The 20,982-nt window shown below is 44.4% G+C and overlaps 1 protein-coding gene across 1 annotated transcript; it reads left to right on the top strand.

Moving 5' to 3' along the window:
- Window positions 1-4,962: 4,962 nt before the first annotated feature.
- smg5 (SMG5 nonsense mediated mRNA decay factor) lies at window positions 4,963-20,041 on the top strand. Its single transcript, XM_054780729.1, has 22 exons — window positions 4,963-6,284; window positions 6,579-6,677; window positions 8,851-8,974; window positions 9,086-9,242; window positions 9,325-9,414; window positions 9,490-9,579; window positions 9,671-9,749; window positions 10,471-10,596; window positions 12,360-12,428; window positions 12,567-12,805; window positions 12,875-13,012; window positions 14,338-15,219; window positions 15,290-15,459; window positions 15,527-15,602; window positions 15,686-15,861; window positions 16,748-16,906; window positions 17,006-17,065; window positions 17,156-17,315; window positions 17,402-17,492; window positions 17,562-17,636; window positions 17,871-18,009; window positions 19,458-20,041. Exons 1-22 carry the CDS (start codon window positions 6,220-6,222, stop codon window positions 19,539-19,541), a joined length of 3,348 nt encoding a protein of 1,115 aa, XP_054636704.1. The 5' UTR covers window positions 4,963-6,219; the 3' UTR covers window positions 19,542-20,041.
- Window positions 20,042-20,982: the final 941 nt, after the last annotated feature.

Raw genomic sequence — 20,982 nt, 5'->3', positions numbered from 1 at the left:
TTGACAAGCCATATAGTTCCCCCCTCCTCCTCCTCCTCTCTTGACAGTTTTGGGGATGTGTTTGTGTATATTATTGGAAGAGTGTCGTGTTATGAATGTGGATTGTTCTGATTATTTCATTATTGCCTATCATAATAACGAGTATTGACATTTTGGGGTGCGTTGGTCGGTCGGCGCGGTTGATGAAAAACAACGTCGTTCCTTTCTAATTGATTTCTTTTTCTTTGTTGGTTTATCTTTTTGAAATACACCGGAATTTATATTTTTCGGGTGGGTGAATCTGGAGATAGAAATACGTAAATAAATTAATAAATTATTAAATTCTTAACCGAGTGTGGGATTGTGTCTTCTTCTTTTTGTTCATCAGAATTTTCATATTTTTTCATGACAATTGTATTTTTTTAATAGTTTTTTTTGTTTAATACAGCAATACAGTTAAATAAATATAACATGATTAATTCCTGTTTTTTTATGGCCTCAAAGTCAAGAGATGGAGGGTTGCAATCTCCATTGGGCCTTCTCCGTGTGGAGTTTGCCTGTTCTCCCTGTGGGTAGTATAGTGTGACTAAAAGTGGCCTACATTTTGGATTATATTTGGATTTTTTTAATTGAGAATTGTATTTTTTTGGAGAGTTACCATTGAACACAAAGCTATTCCTTTCCTGTACCGAAAATGAACCGAACCGTGCCCTTAATAACGAGGAAAGTATTGAACCGTACTGTGACACCCCAAATTATTATAGTTGTAGACAGTTATGAAACATGACCCCGACAGTTAATAAAGCTGTTATGATGGCCAGTGGCCACAGTTTGACCCTAGAACAGATCAATTCACTTTATATCAGGGGGTGCAGCCCGCGACTTAAAGTGGGCCCCCCTTATTATTTTTTTGTATGCGGCCTTCAGTGGAAAAAGTTTGGACATCGCAGCAAAAATGAATTACAACCAAGTGACCACCAACATCACAAAAGGGATTTTAATTGACTTTGGAGGTCAGGAAACACTTACAGTAGTGCCTCGGCTTCCAGCATTAATTCGTTCACAAAAGGTCTGACAAAAACCCATAGGTCCCATACGGAATCATCCATCCATCCATCTTCTATACCGCTTCTCTTCTTTAGGGTCGCGGAGGCATGCTGGAGCCTATCTCAGCGGGGTACACCCTGGACTGGTGGCCAGCCAATGGCAGGGCACATATAGACAAACACTCACATTCATACCTATGGACAATTTAGAGTCTCCAATGAAGCTAACATGCATGTTTTTGGAATGTGGGAGGAAACCGGAGTACCCGGAGAAAACCCCCCCACACACGGGGAGAACATGCAAACTCCACACAGAAATGCCCAAGGGAGAATCGTACCCGATCTCCAGACTGTTACTGTGTTAGCCAACATGCTAACCACTAGACCACCGTGCGGCCCCCCCATAGGATCAGAATCCAATTCATCCGTTCCAGACACCTAAAAATATGAAGACATTTTCCAAACATTTTACAGAGAGTAACTATTGTTGTTAGGGGGGTAACGATTTGTTTTAATAACGATTCGATTTGTGTCACGATTCGTGGTTGCCGATACGATTCAAGGACGATATCGGTTCATTTAGAACGATACAATTTGTAACAATTCAGTAACTTTAAATCGATTCAGTAACTTTTTAGCCAAAAATTCAACCAGTGTGACTGTGAAATAAACACGTGGATACTGGACAGTGCAGGTGAGGTTTCCTAGATTCCCCTTGGTTTTTTGTGTGTAAGAGAATCAGGTATAAATTATTACGAGTACAAAATGAGTACAAAAAATGAGTTGAAATTGCAATACAAAATCAGGATGAACAGAGGGTGGTATAGCTTGCCATGCTGAAGTCTTGACTTTAAATAGTGCAATCCAAACCTGCACAGTGCACCCAAAGGTGAGGGACATTATGATGGGTCCTCCGTCTTGATGACGTGCTTCACAGAGACACTGAGCAGGATACTGTGGTGTGGGGGCTTTGTTATAATAAGCTTGGATAATGAGGAGAGCAAACAGATACTTTGCATGTGAAGTGATGGCAGATGGCGTGCAGTAGTGTAAGGAAACGTGGTGATGCAAAAGAAGAATAAGAAGTGCGATAAAATTACAGCTTCCTGGCCTTTCCTCTCTCCTCCTTCCTCGCCGGCACCAGCAAGTGTCTTGTACAAGCGAGAATACACAAGTGGTATAAGTTTCCCAGCGCACATATGTGTTTTGACCTGGACGCGCCGCGCTGGATGATGACGTCGCTAAGTAGCGATGTAGTGAATGAATCGCTACACCCCTAATAGTTGTACATGCAGAAAACAATGCCAAATAATTATAAATGACGACTGGATGGAACTTATTGTTGGTGTGAGATTCAATTCAACAGCGCTTCTCACCTTCTTTATGAAATTGCTGCCACTCGTGAGTTTCTTTGGCCCCGTGGCGGGTTATTTAGCAGTCACACTCAATAAAAAATGTACGGTCAATGAGTCAGCAATGCGTAGGGTGCTTTGTTTGGGAACTCCATTTCGCGGAACGATACAGTACAGGACAGACGGACTAGTTCGTTACTTGGAATATTGTACGAAAGCCGAGGAAAAGCTTGAGTGGGAAATTTCAGCGAAAAGTGAATCATATGAGAACTGAGGCGTATGAAAACCAACGTTTGACTGTCAAATAGGCCTGTCATGATAACAAATTTTGCTGGTTGATAATTGTGCTACAAATTATCGTAGATAATCGATTTTATCGACAACATTTTCTTAGACCAATTTATCATTGTGTCATGAGAGGTGTACTTCACATTCGAACCACTTGATGGTACTCAAGTATAGTGTATGGTGTACCTGTGTGAGACATTAGCCGGCGACACTGTGAGCGCGCTCCATTTTACAATGTTTTGTTTATATTTGCAGACCAAATTCCTCAGTAAGCGTTCACTGTCTGGACAAGGCACCTACAAAGGTAGGTTTTTTTTTCCCAGTGGAGGAAACCGTCCGTGTCAGTCGTCCACGTTCATGCGCTCACCGTGTTCATTCTGTTTAAAACCAAAATGTTCCCACGCTGTGGCGTTCGCCTCAGAAACCATCGCTCCTGCGCCGTCATTCATGTTAGCGTATGCGGCCTCACGAAGCTAACTGCTGAACCCTCTGTACTCCACTCACTAGTAGCCCCGCCTCCGCATGAGGGCCCACTCTCTCTGTTCATTCCACTATAGAACCGATGCGCACAGACACATGCAGAGTGAACCCTCTTGTCATCCAGCCTGTGTGGCACAGCAAGACGAGCAGATGAAACACACACGCATAAATGCACATGTCAGTTTATCCAGGGCGTCATAATTATCCATCTGGAGTTTTTTTAATCGTTCAATTCATCGATTTATTGATTATCGTGACAGGCCTTCTGCCAAAGAGATTGTCTGTGAATGTGTTGCACAAATTCCAGGGTGGGGGAAAAGTTGGTATTCCTGAGTCCGCCCTGACCTGAGCAGATGACCCGCCCTTCACGTCTCATTGGAAAGCCCAAGGTGGTCCACACAGGTGTTGTCATCATTTGGACTGATTAGATGGCTGATGAGCTTCATGCCGGCTGCAGCCGTGGAGTCTGCTGCCAGTTTGTGGAGGTCACCGTGACTCTGAAGAGGAATGCAAATGTGCCGCACATGTCATTCAAGCAAGCACATCAAGTCCACACGTGGTTTACTTTCTGTTGGGTGTTTTACGACTTGTTTCCCAACTTTTCTTTCCCTGCGACCATCTTTTGCAGTGAAATCTGTTGTCACGGCCAAGATGGAATGTTTTGTCCCTCCAGATGGTGGCCCAAATGTGCTCCATCTGTAAAATCTTCCTGATTTTTAAAATTTCCGCAGCAGGTTGGATGACAAGATGCAATATTGATGGATCAGATGTGCCACGTTGAATTCACATCCACTCTGTATAGTATGTTTACATTTGTAAAATGATGTGTAACTTCCATGTTTGTGTATATTTTATGTACTTTCACTGCTATTAACGTCAAATATATCATGTATCGTTATGCTGGTAGGTTTTAGTGATGTACAACTACATTAAATCCCCTCCAGCAAAAAATAAAAACTAAATAACACAGTGACTGTAAAAAAAAAGTTGTAAATTTGGAAAAAAGATAATGTTATGGGAATAAAGTCAAAATATTATAGGAATAAAGTGTTAATATTACGAAAAGAAAATTTCCAGTAAAAAAGTTGAAATAGTTGGAAAATGTAAAAAAAAAAAAACCCACAGCAGCAGAAATGCAAAAAATAGCTGTAATTTTACAAGAAAAAAAGAAAAAAAAAATTAATATTAAGAGAAAAAAAAGTCATTACTCATAATATTACGAGAAACAAATAAAAAAAAGTTGTAAATTTGGAAAATTAGGTTTGGAAAAAAAGATAATATTATGGAAATAAAGTCAAATATTATAGGAATAAAGTGTTAATATTACGAAAAGAAGATTTCCAGTAATAAAGTTGAAATAGTTAGAAAATGTAAAAAAAAAAAAAAAACAGCAGCAGAAATACAAAAAATAGCTGTAATTTTGCAAGAAAAAAAAGGAAAATTTTTTTTTTTTTAAATATTAAGAAAAAAGTAATAATATTATTCTGAAAAATAATGTCATTTTAGTAGCATAGAGCTGAAATATTGAAGAAAAAATATGATGTTTTTTTTTAAGTCGCAATACTATGAGAAATAGTTGGGGGAAAAGTTAGACTATTATGGGAATAAAGTCATAATAAAACAGAAGTAAATGAGAATAAAGTCATAATACTACGAGAAGAAAAACTTACAAAGATATTTCAGCTTTCTTCTGAAATATTTGGAAAATTTAAAAAAAACAAAAAATGGGCAAAAAGTTAATACTGCTTTAGCTTTAGCACTTATGTCACAAAACTGAAATGCAGTTTTTTCCTTAAAATATACTGTATATATATATATATATATATAACTTCTTATCATATCTACATGTGTCGCTTGCAAAAGTTGCATCCTTTGTTTTTTTCACTATGTTTGGACATCCCTGCTCTATTCCCTGTTAAATGCCTCTCACAGTTATTAAACACATTAGAAATTCAGTTTTGCACATAAAAAACAAATACAGGCATACAGTATGCATTATTGTACTTACTAAACGTGCAGTTACAAAACATCATGTCTTGTCAAAGCATCTTCCTGCTGGAAAATATTGAGAAAAAAGACTTTTGAGACAGCACCCTCTGCCGGATTGATATTTGCAGAACTCTTTTTTTTCCCCCCTGCTGTTAGAGGTGTCTATTGTCTCATCAATGTAACATTACTGACCCCTAGTGACCAGTGCAGAATACTACATATCATCCCAACGTCTTTGAATGCGCGTCTTCTGAATGTATTTTACCTCACTGAGCCATTTTTATGCTTGAAAGTGCTTAATTTGGGCCAAGAATACATCAGATTTGCTTAAACATGCATATTTTTAGACTCATTATAGGCCGTAGTCAATCATGAAACAGAAATGATTTAACCAAGACATAATTTGAAAAACTGTGATAGATTGAAGCCGTGAAATTTGAAGCGCCAAGTGGCTAAGGACGACTGCATACAGTATATGTGTCACGTGATTGACTTACCACGCGCCAAAGTCATGAGCTATTTAAACTGTTTTTGTTCAGTTGGTTCACTGAAATTAACTGCTGCAAGTTTATACATTTTGCAAATCAAAAGAATTTACAATGAGGGTTGAATGCCAAAAATGAATCAAATATACTTAAATGCTACTTCCGACGTGAAGTTCATCTATCGCAAGTAGAAAACTGGGGATTTACATACCCATCTGGCAACCTGTCACGTGTTCTCTGAATTCTCGCGATAACCGAGCGGTTAACTGTAAGGAAGAATGGCCGCCCTGGTCGCAATGTCTATACTGGAGCGCAACACCAGAGGCGAACCAGGGCGCTTTAGCTGACCTACAAGAGCGCACATTACCGGGCACCGCTCTCACCCGGTGTTCGGAACGGATGGGCAGAGGGGGCCCTCGCCAAAGTTCACACGAAACGAAAGAGACTCGGCGGGACCGGGGTTGGCGAGCTAACGCTACCACGGAGGCTAGTGCTAGCTGGCTAACAACACGGTTGTCACTGCCGAGGGGGGAGCCAACCCAGAGGACCCGTGACAAGCGGGTGACGACGGGGTGACACTGACCGGGACAAGTGAGTAACATGAGTGGACCGGGACAGGACAGCGAACCGGAGGCGAAAGTGCTTCTCATTAAGCGGCTTTACAGGTAAGAATGAGGCCGTTTTTGTGTCCTGCTAACAGAGGTGCTAATTGGACGTCATTGTGCTACATTGGCGTGTTTTTGATCCGAATTAAGGGAGGTCAATTATTAGCTTTTATAACACGTCAAGTAAGTCGTGCAACAGAGGAACACCTGCTGCTAAAACAAGCTCTTGTCAGGTGTTAGCGTCCTGTCTTAGCTGCCTGAACGCGATGAAAAAGAAAGGAATGTGATCTGTGTGTGTTTTTGTGTTTTGATGCCCGCTCATCTGCAACAACCTGTGTGCTTCACGTTCTCCAGGGCGGTGGTGGAGTCTGTGCACAAGCTGGACGTCATCATCGGCAGCAAAGCGTCCTACAGGGAGGTCTTCAAGCCGGAGAACATCAGCCTCCGGAACAAGTAGGTGTCGCCTGTCATTGGATTTACATATGCAATGTATGTATATCAGCCATCCCTACGAGGAATGACCATCTCATTCATTCATGACTTGGAACACAGACAATAGTGCTCAGCGTCCTTCATTGCGGTTGCCATCTGCAGTGGTGGACACCCGTCTCTCCAATATATCTAAACAGAAGAATAAAAATAATAATGTATTAGTGCAACACGCAGGTGTGATTTTAAAAAAGATATATATATATATATATATTTATGTTTATGTTTATGTTTCCTGGCCTGTGTGTAAGTGTGCACTGATTTTAAAGAATCACTGACATGATTTATCAACTGTGCTTGAATATGTTCTTCTTTGTAATTATGTTCTACGTAGTTTGTTTTTTGAAAGCGAACGGTAGATTTGTGAAAATTACATTTATTGTATGTGGCAGGAGAGACAGGCCGCCGCAAAAAAGAGGGCTTTTCCGGAAGTGAAGTCGGCGAAGGCGCAGCTCTCATCTTAAGCAGAGTAAACAAACATGCGAGGATGGACGAGACAGAAGATGTTTACAGTGATTTATAGCAAAGATTTGAGCGAGCGCTGTGTCAATAGTTTTCGAGGAAAATAGAGAACTTGCAGAACAGGGAATTAAGCTGTACTTATTCGAACCACCAACGATAGAACTAGCATGTCTGAGGCTGAGGTGACCGATGACAAAGACATGGAGATGAGTACTGGTCGTTTTCAAACACAGAATGGTAAGTGTAAATTACCAGGATTAGAATCCTAGCATCCAAAATGCGTTTATACCGTACTTTCAAGTCAAATGCTTCTCGTAAAGGCGTGTCTTCATAGCAGTCTTCAGTGAAATGAACATTGCAAAGAACAGAACGCCAGGCGGGGGTCCATTTGTCTCCTGCTCTCTGTACTTGCTTCGTTCATTGTTGTCCTAAACCTTTGTCTTTTGGAAAAGAAAACAAATTGACAGCATCGCTCGAACACTGAACAGGCAGCGGCAACACAAAGATTTGGCGTGACTGCTATTTTGATTAAAAATAAACCCAACGAAGTCAAGCGGCCTCTTGAAGCCTTTGTTTACGCCGCGCCCATCGACACGTAGGCCTTCGCCGACGTCACTTCCAGAAACGACCCTTTTCGCCAGCCGTCCGTCGAGTATGTGTCCCGCCATGTACTGTATTTACTGTTGGCTTTCAAAAACAAACAGCCTTGAACATAATTACAAACAATATCGAGCATATTTGAGGCAAGTTGATAAAGCATGGGAAACACTGATGAAATGCGATGGTTATCATGTGTAACCGGCGGGGAGTGATCTCATTACAGTCGTTCCGTGACTGGTTGAGCGTGATCGGATCCCTCCGCTGCATAATTGAATGTGAGCAGGCAGATGCCTGTGCTTGTTAGTTGTTGTCGGATATCACATTCTCTTCTCGGGAAATATTTAGCACAGTTGGATCCATCCAATAATGTCTCAGGAATGTCTCCAAGAACACAGAGAGCGAGGATATGTGGCGCCCGGCACCAAAGCTCGTGTAATAATTGTTAAATGTGAAGCAGTGGCTGGGATTACGCAGTATGCCGGTGAAAAGGAAGTCGACAGAGTGATGCTGCCACTGTCTCTGCTTATCTGATGCCTGATGAGATGACAAAAAAAAAAAACCATAAGCGTTCACTTTATGTATGCTGACTTCATCAGGAACAACTCAAACTCAATACAATGTTCCCTCCCTTTTTTTAGTGCAATTTTTGTGAATTTTTTATTTTTATTTTTTTATTGTTTTTTTTTACAGCGTATGAACACTGTTACAGGCCGAGCCTGGCCCTTTAAGAAGAATTGCATTGCATTGTGGGAAGTTGAGTGTAGTTCTGTGCGGTGTGTGTGTTCTGGGCAGTGGTGTATGAAATCAAATCTTTCTTTTGTGTGTGTGTGTGTGGGGGGGGGGGGGGGGTTGGTTTGGTTTGTGTACATTCTGATTAATTTAATTAAAACAAATTAACTTTGTGTATTTTTATTGGAATTTAAAACATATTTTGTATTTATTGTATGTGGATTGCAAATGTTACATAGCTATTATATTTATATTTATTTAGTTATTCACGTTAATTTGTAAAATATTCCCGAGCCGACCCTTATTCCCGCCCTGATGGAATTCTCCCTCCTCCTCTTCTTGTCAGACTGAGGGAGCTCTGCGTGAAACTGATGTTTCTGCACCCTGTCGACTATGGCCGCAAGGCGGAGGAGCTCCTGTGGAGGAAGGTCTACTATGAGGTCATCCAGGTCATCAAGACCAACAAGAAGGTAACTGCAGATGCTGACAGATGTTGTTGCTGTTGTTTGTATTTTAGTGTCATCTTTGAAGTGGCTTTGTCCGTTGAAGTCGTATTTGTGACTCTCCTTGTTGTGCTGTAGCACATCCACAGCCGCAGCGTGCTGGAGTGCGCCTACAGGACCCACCTGATCGCTGGGGTGGGCTTCTACCAGCACCTGCTGCTGTATATACAGTCGCACTACCAGCTGGAGCTGCAGAACTGCATCGACTGGACCCATGTCACCGACCCCCTCATAGGTCAGTTAACACACGAGTGGTAGCTTATATATGTGCATATTTCATGCTTTTCTGCATTGTGACATGCCACATGCAACTGCAGGCCGAAAGAAGGCGGTGTCAGCCTCCCCCAAGGAGATGGAGTGGGCGCAGATGGCCTGTCATCGCTGCCTTGTCTACCTCGGAGATCTCGGTAGGTACTAAAGCACCAAATTAATCACCGAAAAGCAATGTTTCAGGCTCCTAATGTGCTGGCATTCTTCTCCAGCTCGCTACCAGAACGAGCTCGCCGGGGTGGAGGCGGAGCATCTGGCGGAGAGGTTTTACCATCAGGCGCTCTCCGTCATGCCGCACGTCGGTGAGTGACTAGCCCACACTACCGGCTCTGTGCAGGCGCGCTTTACTTGCATATTTTATTTTCACAAAGAATTAAACCCTCTTCTCTGCAGGGATGCCTTTTAACCAGCTGGGTACTCTGGCGGGAAGCAAGTTCTACAATGTTGAAGCAACTTATTACTATCTACGCTGGTGAGTGGCGCATAGCAAGGTCGCTTGTCTCTTGTCTGTAAAGCTCACATATGATAATATTTTTCATTAATTATAAATAAGTCGCACAGTAGCGGATAGGAGGTGTGTTAACCCTGATGCTGTTGAAAAGTGCTTTTAGGAAGAACACGTCGTTTTGTGCATCTGTAGCTTTAAAGCTAATGAGCCGTATTTGTCCACACCAGAGTGTGCGTCTCCGAGATGCGCTATTGTCCACTTTTGACATATACACTCTTAACTCTGCACTTGTCCAACCTAGTAGACGTAACATTAAGGAGTGGCACAGGAGCACACAAATGTTAGCAACACTAACGTAGCTATGTTAGCGAAAGTGCTGACACTACACCCATATTTTAACAGCAGCAACCTGCTAGGTTAGCTTATACACTGAAGAAAAAGTAAGTGATCAAACTTACTGCTCCCACATCTCTTGGTAGAGCTCCAAGCTGCATTTTAAGATGTGTAGCGAAGCCTTTATGCACATGCGTTTTCATCTAGCTAGCTGGGGTGGAGTACAGTATGATGTCCTTAAGGAGGGAGTTTTTTTCATTCATGACATCATGAAAAGCTGATTGATTTTCTCACGTTTTGTGCTCATAAACAGGCTGTAGGGAAGCATAATCCTGTGAAAACATAATTTTTGCATGATAGCCGACCTTTTTAGTGGCACATTTTGACAGAATTGTCTCCCTCTGGCGTCTAGTATCCAGTCGGAGACCCCCTTTGAAGGTGCCTATGGCAACCTGAAGCGCCTCTTTGACAAAGCAGCCAAGATGTACCACCAAGTGAAGAAGCAGGAAATGAAGAAGCTGTCGCCATCCCGACAGAGGTGAGGACACTGCTCGGAAAAACTTCAGCGATGTTTGGAGGAATTTGTTATATCTCAAATTTTGTATATTTTTTCATATTGGGCTGTCACAATTGGTGCAGATTAATGCATCATCATTATTAATCTGATTCAAAATGTCAACTGAATTAACCCTTTTGCAGCACACAATGTCTCAAAATTCCCGAAACGTCTCTGGCAAGTCTCTTGTCCAAGTAGTGTTAGTGTTGTGCATGCGCAAATGGGCAGTTGCATAATCAAACAACGCAATATGGAAGACTACACAAGCACTTTGACCCGCCTCAATGGGAAATAAAAAAAAAACCCATGAAAGAATAGTCGACCAACATAAAGTATTACGAGATTTTTCTTCTCACCGAAGCATGTCCATCTTAAAGGAAACCTGCACCTTTTTGTAATTTTGCCCATCATCCACAATCTTATCTGAAACATGAACACACGTCTTTCCCTTTTCTGTGCGTTCTAAAGAGAGAAAAACAGCTAGCATGAGGGAGCTAACAATGCACGTAATGCGACACACCTATATTGACGATAAAGCCCTCTAAAAAACCCTCCAAAAAACGGCAACAATATTCTATTTTCATAACGTGACCTGTATATTAACCAAGCAACGGTGACTTTGTTATTGTAGGAGCTAACACCGAAGAACTACTTTTCTTGTTTCGTGACACAGCGCCTCGCTTACAACGCCTCACGCCACTATCGAGAGGTAACGGACCCATTCCAAAACAATGCGATAGGACACCCATCTGTGCTGACTGGGGAAACAATAACAAGCATATGAACAACTACACATACTGTAGACACCCAAATTATCTGAAGTATTAGCCTACATTCCGTGTTTTGTTTGTACGCAGCTAGATGGACTCTGTATATAGCTGTTATATCATGCGCTATGTGCTTCATGTGTCAGAAGTAATATCACGGTGACTTGCACGATGGACAGTTGTCCATCTGGTTCAGCTGGCCTGAGGTGTCTTTTCCAGTTGATTTTGAGTAGGTGGAAAAAAGTTTGTGCCAGTGCAGGGTTTGTTAGCGCTAACAATTCTTAGTTTGTTGTGATGCAGTCTCTTGGAGCAGTGTCCTCCTCGCCATACACACAAAGCCTTTCCATTGATGGTAACACTGTGTGCCATTTCTGTCTGTGTGGCTTGGTAAGCTCCACTTTTACACCACCGAGTCATGCCGGTCCTTACTCTCTCACCCCCTGTCTGCTCCGGCGTTTCACTCTCTCTTCTTGCCATCCTCTGCATATTCAGAATTGAAAAGATAATGTTATGGATGCTCATTTGTCCAAAAGTAGCCGTTGGCAGCGGTGGCTCTCACAGTCTGCCATGAGTAGTCGTAGCAAACAGACTCGTACTTTCTATTGTTTCAGCATTGTTTCAGCAACGCTAAAATGACATTTTTTTTAGTCCTGAAAAAATGGAGACAGCGTCCGTTAAGTAATTAATGTGACCTCCCATTACACTTGAGAAATGGCAGGGAGCTGCCTCCCTTAAAAGTAAATGGTATGGAACCCTACTTAATGTTATTGTTCACATCTGTGTCTGTCCAATTTACTTTACTACGCCAAAATGACTGGCTGTGAAGAGAAAAAAAAAAGAGGTAATTAAAGCAACAGTAAGCAAAAGCTTCTGGTGGCCTAAGGCGCATTATATGGTATATGATTTTAAGATGTTATCACTGTTCAGTTGGTCTGAAAGGCCCTTGTCACTGGTTCCATGATCCTGCCGTTCCTGCAGGTCCAGAGACATCAAGCGCGTCCTGGTGAGCTTCATGTACCTGCAAAGTCTGCTGCAGCCCAAAAACAGGTGAACTGCACTGTGGGCGGGGAGGGATAGTCCATAGTCCGAACATGCGAATTACGAACCAATAAACTTTTTTTGAGAAAAGCGCCTTGAAACTGCCTGTTAACGTTTCCACGGTTACATGTCTTCCCGTTTCTCAAGCCTGATGGAGGCAGAGCTGACCTCGCTGTGCCAGTCGGTGCTGGAGGACTTCAACTTGGTGCTCTTCTACCTGCCGCCGCCGCCGCCGGCGCACACCCACAGCGGTGCCTGCCACTCTCTCAGCGAGGAGGAGGAGGAGCAGCAGCACACCGATGGCTCCTGCGCTGTGCTGCCCGACATGCTAGTTTTCAAGATGGTGGTCACTTGCCTGATGGTGGTGCACAGCCTGAAGAGAGGAGGTGGGACAAACTGGACAGCAATCATGTTTTAAATGAGAATGTCATTGTGTGTATTTTGTTTTTGCATAGGGTCAAAACAGTACAGTGCATCCATTGCCTTTACGCTGGCCCTGTTCTCCCATCTGGTCAACCATGTGAACATCAGACTACAAGCTGAACTGGAGGAAGGGGAGAGCCAGGTGCCACCACTGAACACTGACGCCGCAGGTGAGATGCCGGTTCCATGTCGAAACAAGTGCACATGTTGATAGGTGCAAAAGTGCAATCCTTCACAGACTTTGCTGTTGCAGCTCAAAGTGGGTGTAACTTTTGTAGCAGCGCATACCTGACATACCTGATCTTAACAAACATGCTCCAGTCAAACATGTTCGTCTGATGGCGTCCTCACAGTAGGCCAATTGTACCATCTGGGCCCAAGTAACACCTTAAGCACAGTACGTTTGACAAGTGTGAGTGCACTGAATCGTGGCCAGGTGTGGCGCACTTCCCCTCTTTTACTGCACGCATGCGTGCAACGTAGCAGAGACATAGAATGACTGTTATGCGACCACTTCTTGCAGATTCTTTGTGATAACCAACATGATTCGTAATAGAAATAAAATACAAAGACTCAAAATGACCCACAAGTCAAACCCACTGCACGCTCACTCACTGTGTAAGGAGATCTAAGTCATATGATCACTGCTATCGCAGAAATTAATGGAACCATGCACAAGATAGATATAACTCTAGATAAGTCTGGAAATAGTTCACTAAGTCATTTTCACATATGAAGCATGTTCCTTAGTTATGTTTGATTGTCATACAGTGGTTATTTCTGTTGTGGGGAATGGCATTGGCTGAGTTGTAATTGAGGAAGTGAGGAGTTGTGTGACCGGCTGCTATATGTGTATTTTTTGTTTATATTGTTGTTTTTAAATTGGCTGAATTTTGGTGGAAAAAATGGGCAGAGACAATAAGGAGTACACTGTAAAGGTGACTGTAGTGGTGTAAGTTTGTCAGTCTTGAGGGCTCTAATGTTAAAAAGCCTATTGAAAAGGTTGCAAACAGGTTTTCTGTGTTCTAACTATGCAAATATTTTATTTATGAAAGAAATTCGACTTTGTGGAAATTCACATATCACGGTCCACGATTACTGCAAAGAATAAGACTGGAAATAATCCACCAAGTTAGAGACATTGCAGTGATACAGAAGCAATGGAAGTGATGGGGCAAGAAAACAGGCCACGGCACAAATGTTCAGTGAAGCGCAGGCCAGCGGGGGCCACGAAAGGGGGCCGGACTCTCTCCCAATTCCAGCACGCTACGAATGGTCTAGTGTGAGGACCCCATTACTCTCCCGTCATCCCTTTCCAATCCTGTAGATAGAAAGCTTTTTTTCCACCACTCCCGTGTTTGGTGTGCCACTGTGCTACGTGGGCTCAATGGGGGCCATAACTACCGAAAGAACTTCTAAAATATGGCCTAAAAATACAGTTCCATAAGCCAAGGCACTGGTTATTACAAAATCTTCTCCTCCTCTTCTCCTCTAGATGACCTTGAGACGAGGGATGCTCTGCCCACAGACGGGCCTGAGGAGAGGCTACTGCAGAACGGATCCCTGGATCGAGAGGACGAAGAAGAGAACAATGAAGTCAACGCCAACAAGAAAAGCGGCGGGGAAGAAGAGGACAAACAGAAGCAGAAGAAGAAGTACACCCGCCTCTCTCGGCTCCGCAGACGCCGCTGCACCCGCAAGGACCGGCAAGGGGACGAGGATGAGAGCGACCTGAGCGAAGGCTTTGAGAGTGAAGACGAGGAAGACGAAGAGGAGGAGGCGGCGGCGGCGGCGGCAACGACAAGAGATCGCGCCGCTGCAGCTGGTTGCCCCTCGCCTGGAGCGCCACCCGATCCGTCCACTCTCCGTAGAGAGCTGAAGAACAATCCACTGGGCGAGGAGGGCTGCTGGGGGAGCGGTTCTGAGGAGGAGGAGGAAGGCGGGACAGCTTTTGATGTGGAGACGGACTCTGACATGAACAGCCAGGAATCACGCTCAGACCTGGAGGACATGGACGACGCGGACAACTGCGGCAGCCAGGAGGCCCACGCACCGGAGCGGCAAGATGAAGAAGAGGATGAAGAACACCCCAAGGAAGAGGGTGGGGACACGCCGCCCACCACTAACGGCCCCCTGACGGCAAGCGAGGCCAGCATCAGCAGCAACCTCCAGGCCATGTCCTCCCAGCTTTTCCAGGCAAAGCGCTGCTTCCGCCTGGCGCCCACCTTCAGCAACATGCTGCTCAGGCCCCAAGCTGCTTCCAGTGGGCCCGCCCCCACTGACGACTCCACCCCACCTTCCCAGGAGACCGCAATCACTGCCAATGACTCGCCCTGCAACGCCAACCAGACAGCCCCCAATGGGACAAATGAAAATGGTAATGTTGCTTTTTTTTTGTTGTTCAGTTTAGAACAAGTTCAAGCATGAATGTGAACTTCCTCCTTCAGACGTGGACTCTGATTCAGAGGGCAGCCAGCACAGCGCTCATTTTGTGCACAGTGAGAAGACGCTGCTGGAGAAGCTGGAGATCCTGACCAATCAGGGCTTAATCCAGGTGGTGAAGGTCTTCATCGACTGGCTCAGAACAAACACCGACATCATCCTCATGTGTGCACAGGTGAGGGCACGCCACTTTGTCCCCGACGTTCACTTCAGGAGTGACTTGAAGTTTTCTCTCTCTGCAGAGTTCTCAGAGCCTCTGGAACCGCCTGTCTGTGCTCCTCAATCTGCTACCAGATGGCAACAAGATGCTGGAGGCCGGTGAGTTGCTGACAAAGCCACGTCTACGCTGTCCGCAACATTAGCTTACCGCTTTACGTACCTTGCCGACATCTGCGTCGTAGAGGTCGACCTCAACCCGGAGGTGACGGAACTGCTCAACGAGTGTGAGCGGCCCGCTCTGGTCCAGACTCTACTGCTGCCCGAGGACGTGGCACTGCGACACCTGCCCGCTCTCACCGTCGCTCACCGCCGCATGGACTTCGCTCCCCACAGCGCCTCTCTCAGCCCACTCCAGGAGGTACACACATGCAGACACACAACAACATGCAGGCAAGATTTTACTTTTGCTTTGATCAGTCGCCGCTGCTCAGGCTGTAATACCATTGCGCTCCTCAAGAGGCGCATGTGAGTCAGTGGTGGCTGTTTCCTTCAATGGTTTTTATGAAATGCCAAAATGTTCAGTGGATAATTATTGTATGACCTGCAACTTTTATACTTGACATTTACTTTGTCAGTCATGTCTATATTTACCTGTATTTGTCAATTGAGGTTTTTCAGGCATGTGTATAAAATAAATAATATAGTCTAATGCAGCGCTTCTCAACTAGTTTCGCTTCATCACAAATAATGACCCCATTTGCGGAAAATTTACAACTCAGACTTATCAAATATCTTATATTTAATGAAAAGACAGTGCAGTTCGAATTGAGGTAGTGAAAAATAACCGTGTGTCGTCACAAAACAGGTTTAATGAACATTTCAGCGATACGTTTTTATTCACAAATGGCAGTAGGCGACTAACAAAGGTTGGTGGTCTTCTATGACAATGGGTTTCAAATGGTGCTGCAGAGCATTGTTGCCTCCTATAGGGGTATTAATAGACCACACACCCTGCTGCTGCAAAAAAAAAAATCCCCTGAAGAATAAAAGTGTTAGGTTAAGACCGGCGACTCAGTAAAAACCCACCAGTTGAGAATCGCTGCTCTAATGAGCTTTTATGGCTTTGCAGTGTATTTAGCGGAATTGCAAAAATCTTAAAAGATCAAATTTGTGAGTTGTATCAAGGAGTGTCTTTGGTGTTTAATCTATGCAATGATTGCTAAACACATGGAAAAGTGTTGTGATGCTCTCCCATACAAGCAGGCGTATTACATAAAAGTCTGCTCTCTGTTGCTTTCTTGCAGTGCATCGTGCGAGTGTGTTGCATTCGCAGTTTTGGCCATTTCCTCACCAGTCTCCAGGGCAACGTGCTGCACTTCAACCCGGAGGCGGGCATCTTCACCAGCGTCAGTCAGTCGCAGCCCGACAATCTGGTGCAGCAGGCGAAGGCCCAGTTCCGAATGGTGAGCGACTTCTGACCTCCCACGCTTCTGTCTGTGTGGAACTCTCATCACATCAAATGTGAACGTTGCATTTAAGATTTTTGCTTTATAAATGTCCAGGCTGAAGAGGAGGCCCGTAGAAATCGACTGATGCGGGACATGGCCCAGCTTCGACTCCAGGTGTGAATATAATGTCACTCTTGTCTCATTACGTGTGAAATGTAGCTAAAGGTAAGAGTGGACTCTTCTCCTGCTGTCTTGTCCTTGCAGTTGGAGGTGTCACAGCTAGAGGGCAGCCTTCAGCAGCCCAAGGCCCAGTCCTCCATGTCTCCTTACCTGGTGCCCGACACGGCAGCTCTGTGCCAGAACCTGAGCGTCATCCGGCATCTGGCGGGCAGCGGGTGCTTCATCATCATCATCCCAAGAACGGGTCAGCACACTGATTCGCATCCGTTTCCTCAAATGCGCATTTAAATTCCCAACACGCTCAGTGTGGAATGTCCTGTTGTGCTGCAGTGATCGATGGACTTGACCGACTCAAGAAGGAGAATGCCGGCGCGCGTGACAGCATCCGCTTCTTGGAATCTGAGTTCCGTAAAGGCAACAGGTGCGCGATTCCTGAAAATCTTCTTGTCTTGCCGCCGTCACTGTTACTGGAGTGTTCTTTACCACGCAGGTACATCCGCTGCCAGAAGGAGTCGGGTCGAAGTTTTGAAAGGGATAAACTGAAACGCCAGGACATCGACGCCTGGTACGTATCATTATGGTACACGTAACGTAACATAAAGCACCTTTATGAATGAGTGCCGAGGATTTTGAGCATATCACGGAGCATTTCCGTCAAGTAGAGATAAAGGAAATCGTGTGTACTGATGGCACGCTGCCATCTGCACCACTCACGGGTGCAGCGTTAGTGTATCAAGTACACAATAGCGCTTCTGAGGGACACGCGAACAGAGCTCATGTCTTGTCATGCTTGGTCTAGGCACCTGTACAAGATGGTAGACAGCTGTCGTCAGTTGACCGTCTCCCAGAGCAACGGAGACGATGACACGGCCGGCATGGTGACGCTCCTCACCGGCCATCAAGTGGACGAGCTTTGCGGTCGCTCTGTGGCAATGAAGGTCAGTTACGTCATCGCAGAGTGGTCCAGTTGGGTGCCGCACGCGGTTTGTGTTGTCAAGTGGTACCAAATTGCTGGTTCCTTACTCCATTTTTGGCACAGTACTGTTTGGACCTGCCTTCTTAGTAGGGTGAAGTCCACCCAGATTAATGCTAAGAGTCTCATGTAAGGTTTACAATTTCATATACATCCATCGATCCATCTTCTACCGCTTATCCGAGATCGGGTCGCGGGGGCAACAGCCTAAGCAGGGAGGCCCAGATTTTCCTCTCCCCGGCCACTTCGTCCAGCTCCTCCCTAGTCCGTCCAACGTGTCCTGGGTCTTCCCCAAGGCCTTCTACTGTTCGGACTTGCCCTGAACACCTCCCCACAATTTCATATTGAAACTAGAAAAGCATTCTGAGAGTGCAGACCTCCGCCAAGCACCATCGTTCCCCACATATTATGATTGACACCATAAATATCAGTCCTACGTTTATTTTATATACATTTTTAGATTAATTGACCATGAAAACATACCATTAGCAATGGATTCATAATGATATCAATATTATCTCAGTAGTTATTCACAAAAATCACATTTTCCATAATGGTGGTTTTCTTCTAGATCTAGTTCCATAGCTTCGAGATCCAACAAATCTGTTGGCACACTCCAGATTCCACAGTGTCTTGGCTATATGTAATTGTGTTTGTTGCATGTTTATAGCTTCATTTGTTGTCTTTTCCAAAGAGCCCGTATTTGTTCATATTCTGGATCATAGTATACGAAATTATTCCATTATCTGGATCAGTCTCTGATATTTTGTAGAACCTGTTGGAAAATTGTCCTGTTTTTTTTTTCAAGTGCTTTGGCCATTTTTTGTGAAGTCATATGCACAAATGCTGAAAATCTCGCAATGTTAACGAATCCTTTATAATGGGACGGGGGTGATCCCATGTCCATTTTCGACAATTCAGGACTTTTCAAGTTATTTTGAACACAAACAGATAATTGCCGCCAAAAACATAACCTCCACGCTGCGCTTGCGCTTTGCGCCAGTCATGAGCAGATATAAGCGATTGTGATCCCAGCGCTGGAGAGAGCGGTGAGCCCACCAGCCAAGGTCTAGCGAGGTCCAAGCGGTCTCTAAAGTGAAACTGAGGTCTTTTTTTCCTCATACGCCTGCTGTGGAGGCAGTCTCAATGATCAGCAAACCTCCTGTTAACTTTTAGTTGGTGTGTTGGTCTGGTCTGGTTTCAACCAGTCCTTGGCTTGGAGGCTTGGCGTCTCAACCACCAACATGATGCCTTTGTTCCAAGTGATGGGTCTTGTGAATGTGTTATGTTTCTTCTGTAGACAGGCACATGCATGTTGCATACAGAACAGAGTGGAAAATGTTTCATTCCTAACTGTACCTTTAAAGAAGCAAACGGTGGTTTAACAGCATTTTTGTTTCCTCCATCCAACAGTCAGCCGTCCAGGCGGCCAGCTCGGCGGGCATGGAGCTGAAGAACATCGTGGAGTTCTACCGACAGTGGAAGGAGATCGGCTGAGGGGCGAAAATTGGGGGCAGCTGTCGGTGCTGCGAACATCTGATCGATCACAACACTCGCTCCCTTTCCCTCTTTTTCTCTCTCTCTCTTTCTCTCTCTCTCCCTCCCTCTCTTCCACTCTTTTGCTCTGTGTGCATCTGCGTCTCCAAAGGCAAAACAACAACTCAACATGAAGGAGGATCGATGGAAGGAGTTCAAGCTTAGAGAGTCGGCGGAAGATTAAGAAAAAAAATATGAGAAGAAGAGCGTGGGGCGAAACCTTAGAGCATGAGCCCTAGTGGTCGGGGTGAGGGAAGCGTTGGGGCGGGGGAACGCGACACAAACCCGGTGGCGCTCTGGTTCAGTCCTGACCAAGCGTGCACTGGACATGTTAGCAACACATTCATGATGTGGGGAGAGAAGCCGCACACACACACTCACATGTTCGCATTTAAGTGTTTAGAGCAGTGCTTTCCCGCTGTCCCTGCACGTTCTTTCTTTCTTCTTTTTTTTTTTTTTTTTGGAACAAAGTCTAGCAGGGTGAGCGTGATGACAACTTTTCAGAGAGAGAAAACCAGAACCCATCCACAAACAAGCAGGCTGTGGCCCAGCCACAAAGGCCTCCAGGAAGGGTTATTCAAGAGGTACATGTCTCTCCTCTGTCTCTATATTTTTTTGCAGTTTTTGACGTTTTGTGCTACATAACAGGTGTCACCCTGTGAAAGAGGTTTTCATTTGGATTGTATTTTTCTACCCAAACAACGGTGTTCATTTTGCTGGGTTCTTTGTTGCGTTTGGTGTGTAAGCCTGGATTTGTTAGGCAAGAACGTGTACTGGAAAGGCTGGAGCCGCTGATCAGTGCCGTTTATTTATCAAAGTGTCACATTTAGAAGAAGAGGAGGACGGTGGGTGTGGGACGACTCCTCCCCTGTGGAATGTGGGTTGTATTTGGACCTCTTTGTAGCCCCCCCCAATCACTGTACATCACTGTCTCCATAGTGAGTGTCCCATCATGCACCGTGCAAAAAGAAAACGAAGAGCATATGTGTGTGGTCATGCATTGAACAATAAAGGATTCATTTAAATAATTCAACTGTCTGCACAAATATTTCCAGAATAGACCGCAGTGAATATTGACGTCTTGATCTGCACGCCATGCTCATTATGTTAAGCGCACGGCTATGTTTTAAAAAATCAATAGAATTTAATATTAACTCTGACACCAATGAATCCATTAATGTGACACAAATATTGATAACATATATACAGTAAGTGCAAACTGAGAAATGTGAGGCAATATATAACTCAAACGCCATTATTTACAGAAATGTATCCTAATGCAGATACTGTACTTTTGGATTATGGTAGTACTATTTTATAGCATGTTTTAATGTGTGGAACACATGTCTAGCATTGTGACATTTGTGAAGTTTTTAACATTTTCTGTTTTTGTAGCACTTTA

This window comes from Dunckerocampus dactyliophorus, chromosome 7 (assembly GCF_027744805.1).
Source record: "Dunckerocampus dactyliophorus isolate RoL2022-P2 chromosome 7, RoL_Ddac_1.1, whole genome shotgun sequence".
NCBI classification, from domain to species: domain Eukaryota; kingdom Metazoa; phylum Chordata; class Actinopteri; order Syngnathiformes; family Syngnathidae; genus Dunckerocampus; species Dunckerocampus dactyliophorus.
The sequence above is the reverse complement of the archived record's forward strand: the minus strand, read 5'-3'. Positions and strand labels throughout refer to the sequence as shown.

What these genes read in the sequence shown, in the direction of transcription:
- smg5 (XM_054780729.1), top strand. Translation starts at nt 6,220, where the DNA reads ATGAGTGGACCGGGACAGGACAGCGAACCGGAGGCGAAAGTGCTTCTC. An exon ending in CTCATTAAGCGGCTTTACAG is followed by an intron (nt 6,285 to 6,578) that starts GTAAGAATGAGG and finishes CACGTTCTCCAG; the next exon opens with GGCGGTGGTGGAGTCTGTGC. An exon ending in TGGCCCAGCTTCGACTCCAG is followed by an intron (nt 17,066 to 17,155) that starts GTGTGAATATAA and finishes TTGTCCTTGCAG; the next exon opens with TTGGAGGTGTCACAGCTAGA.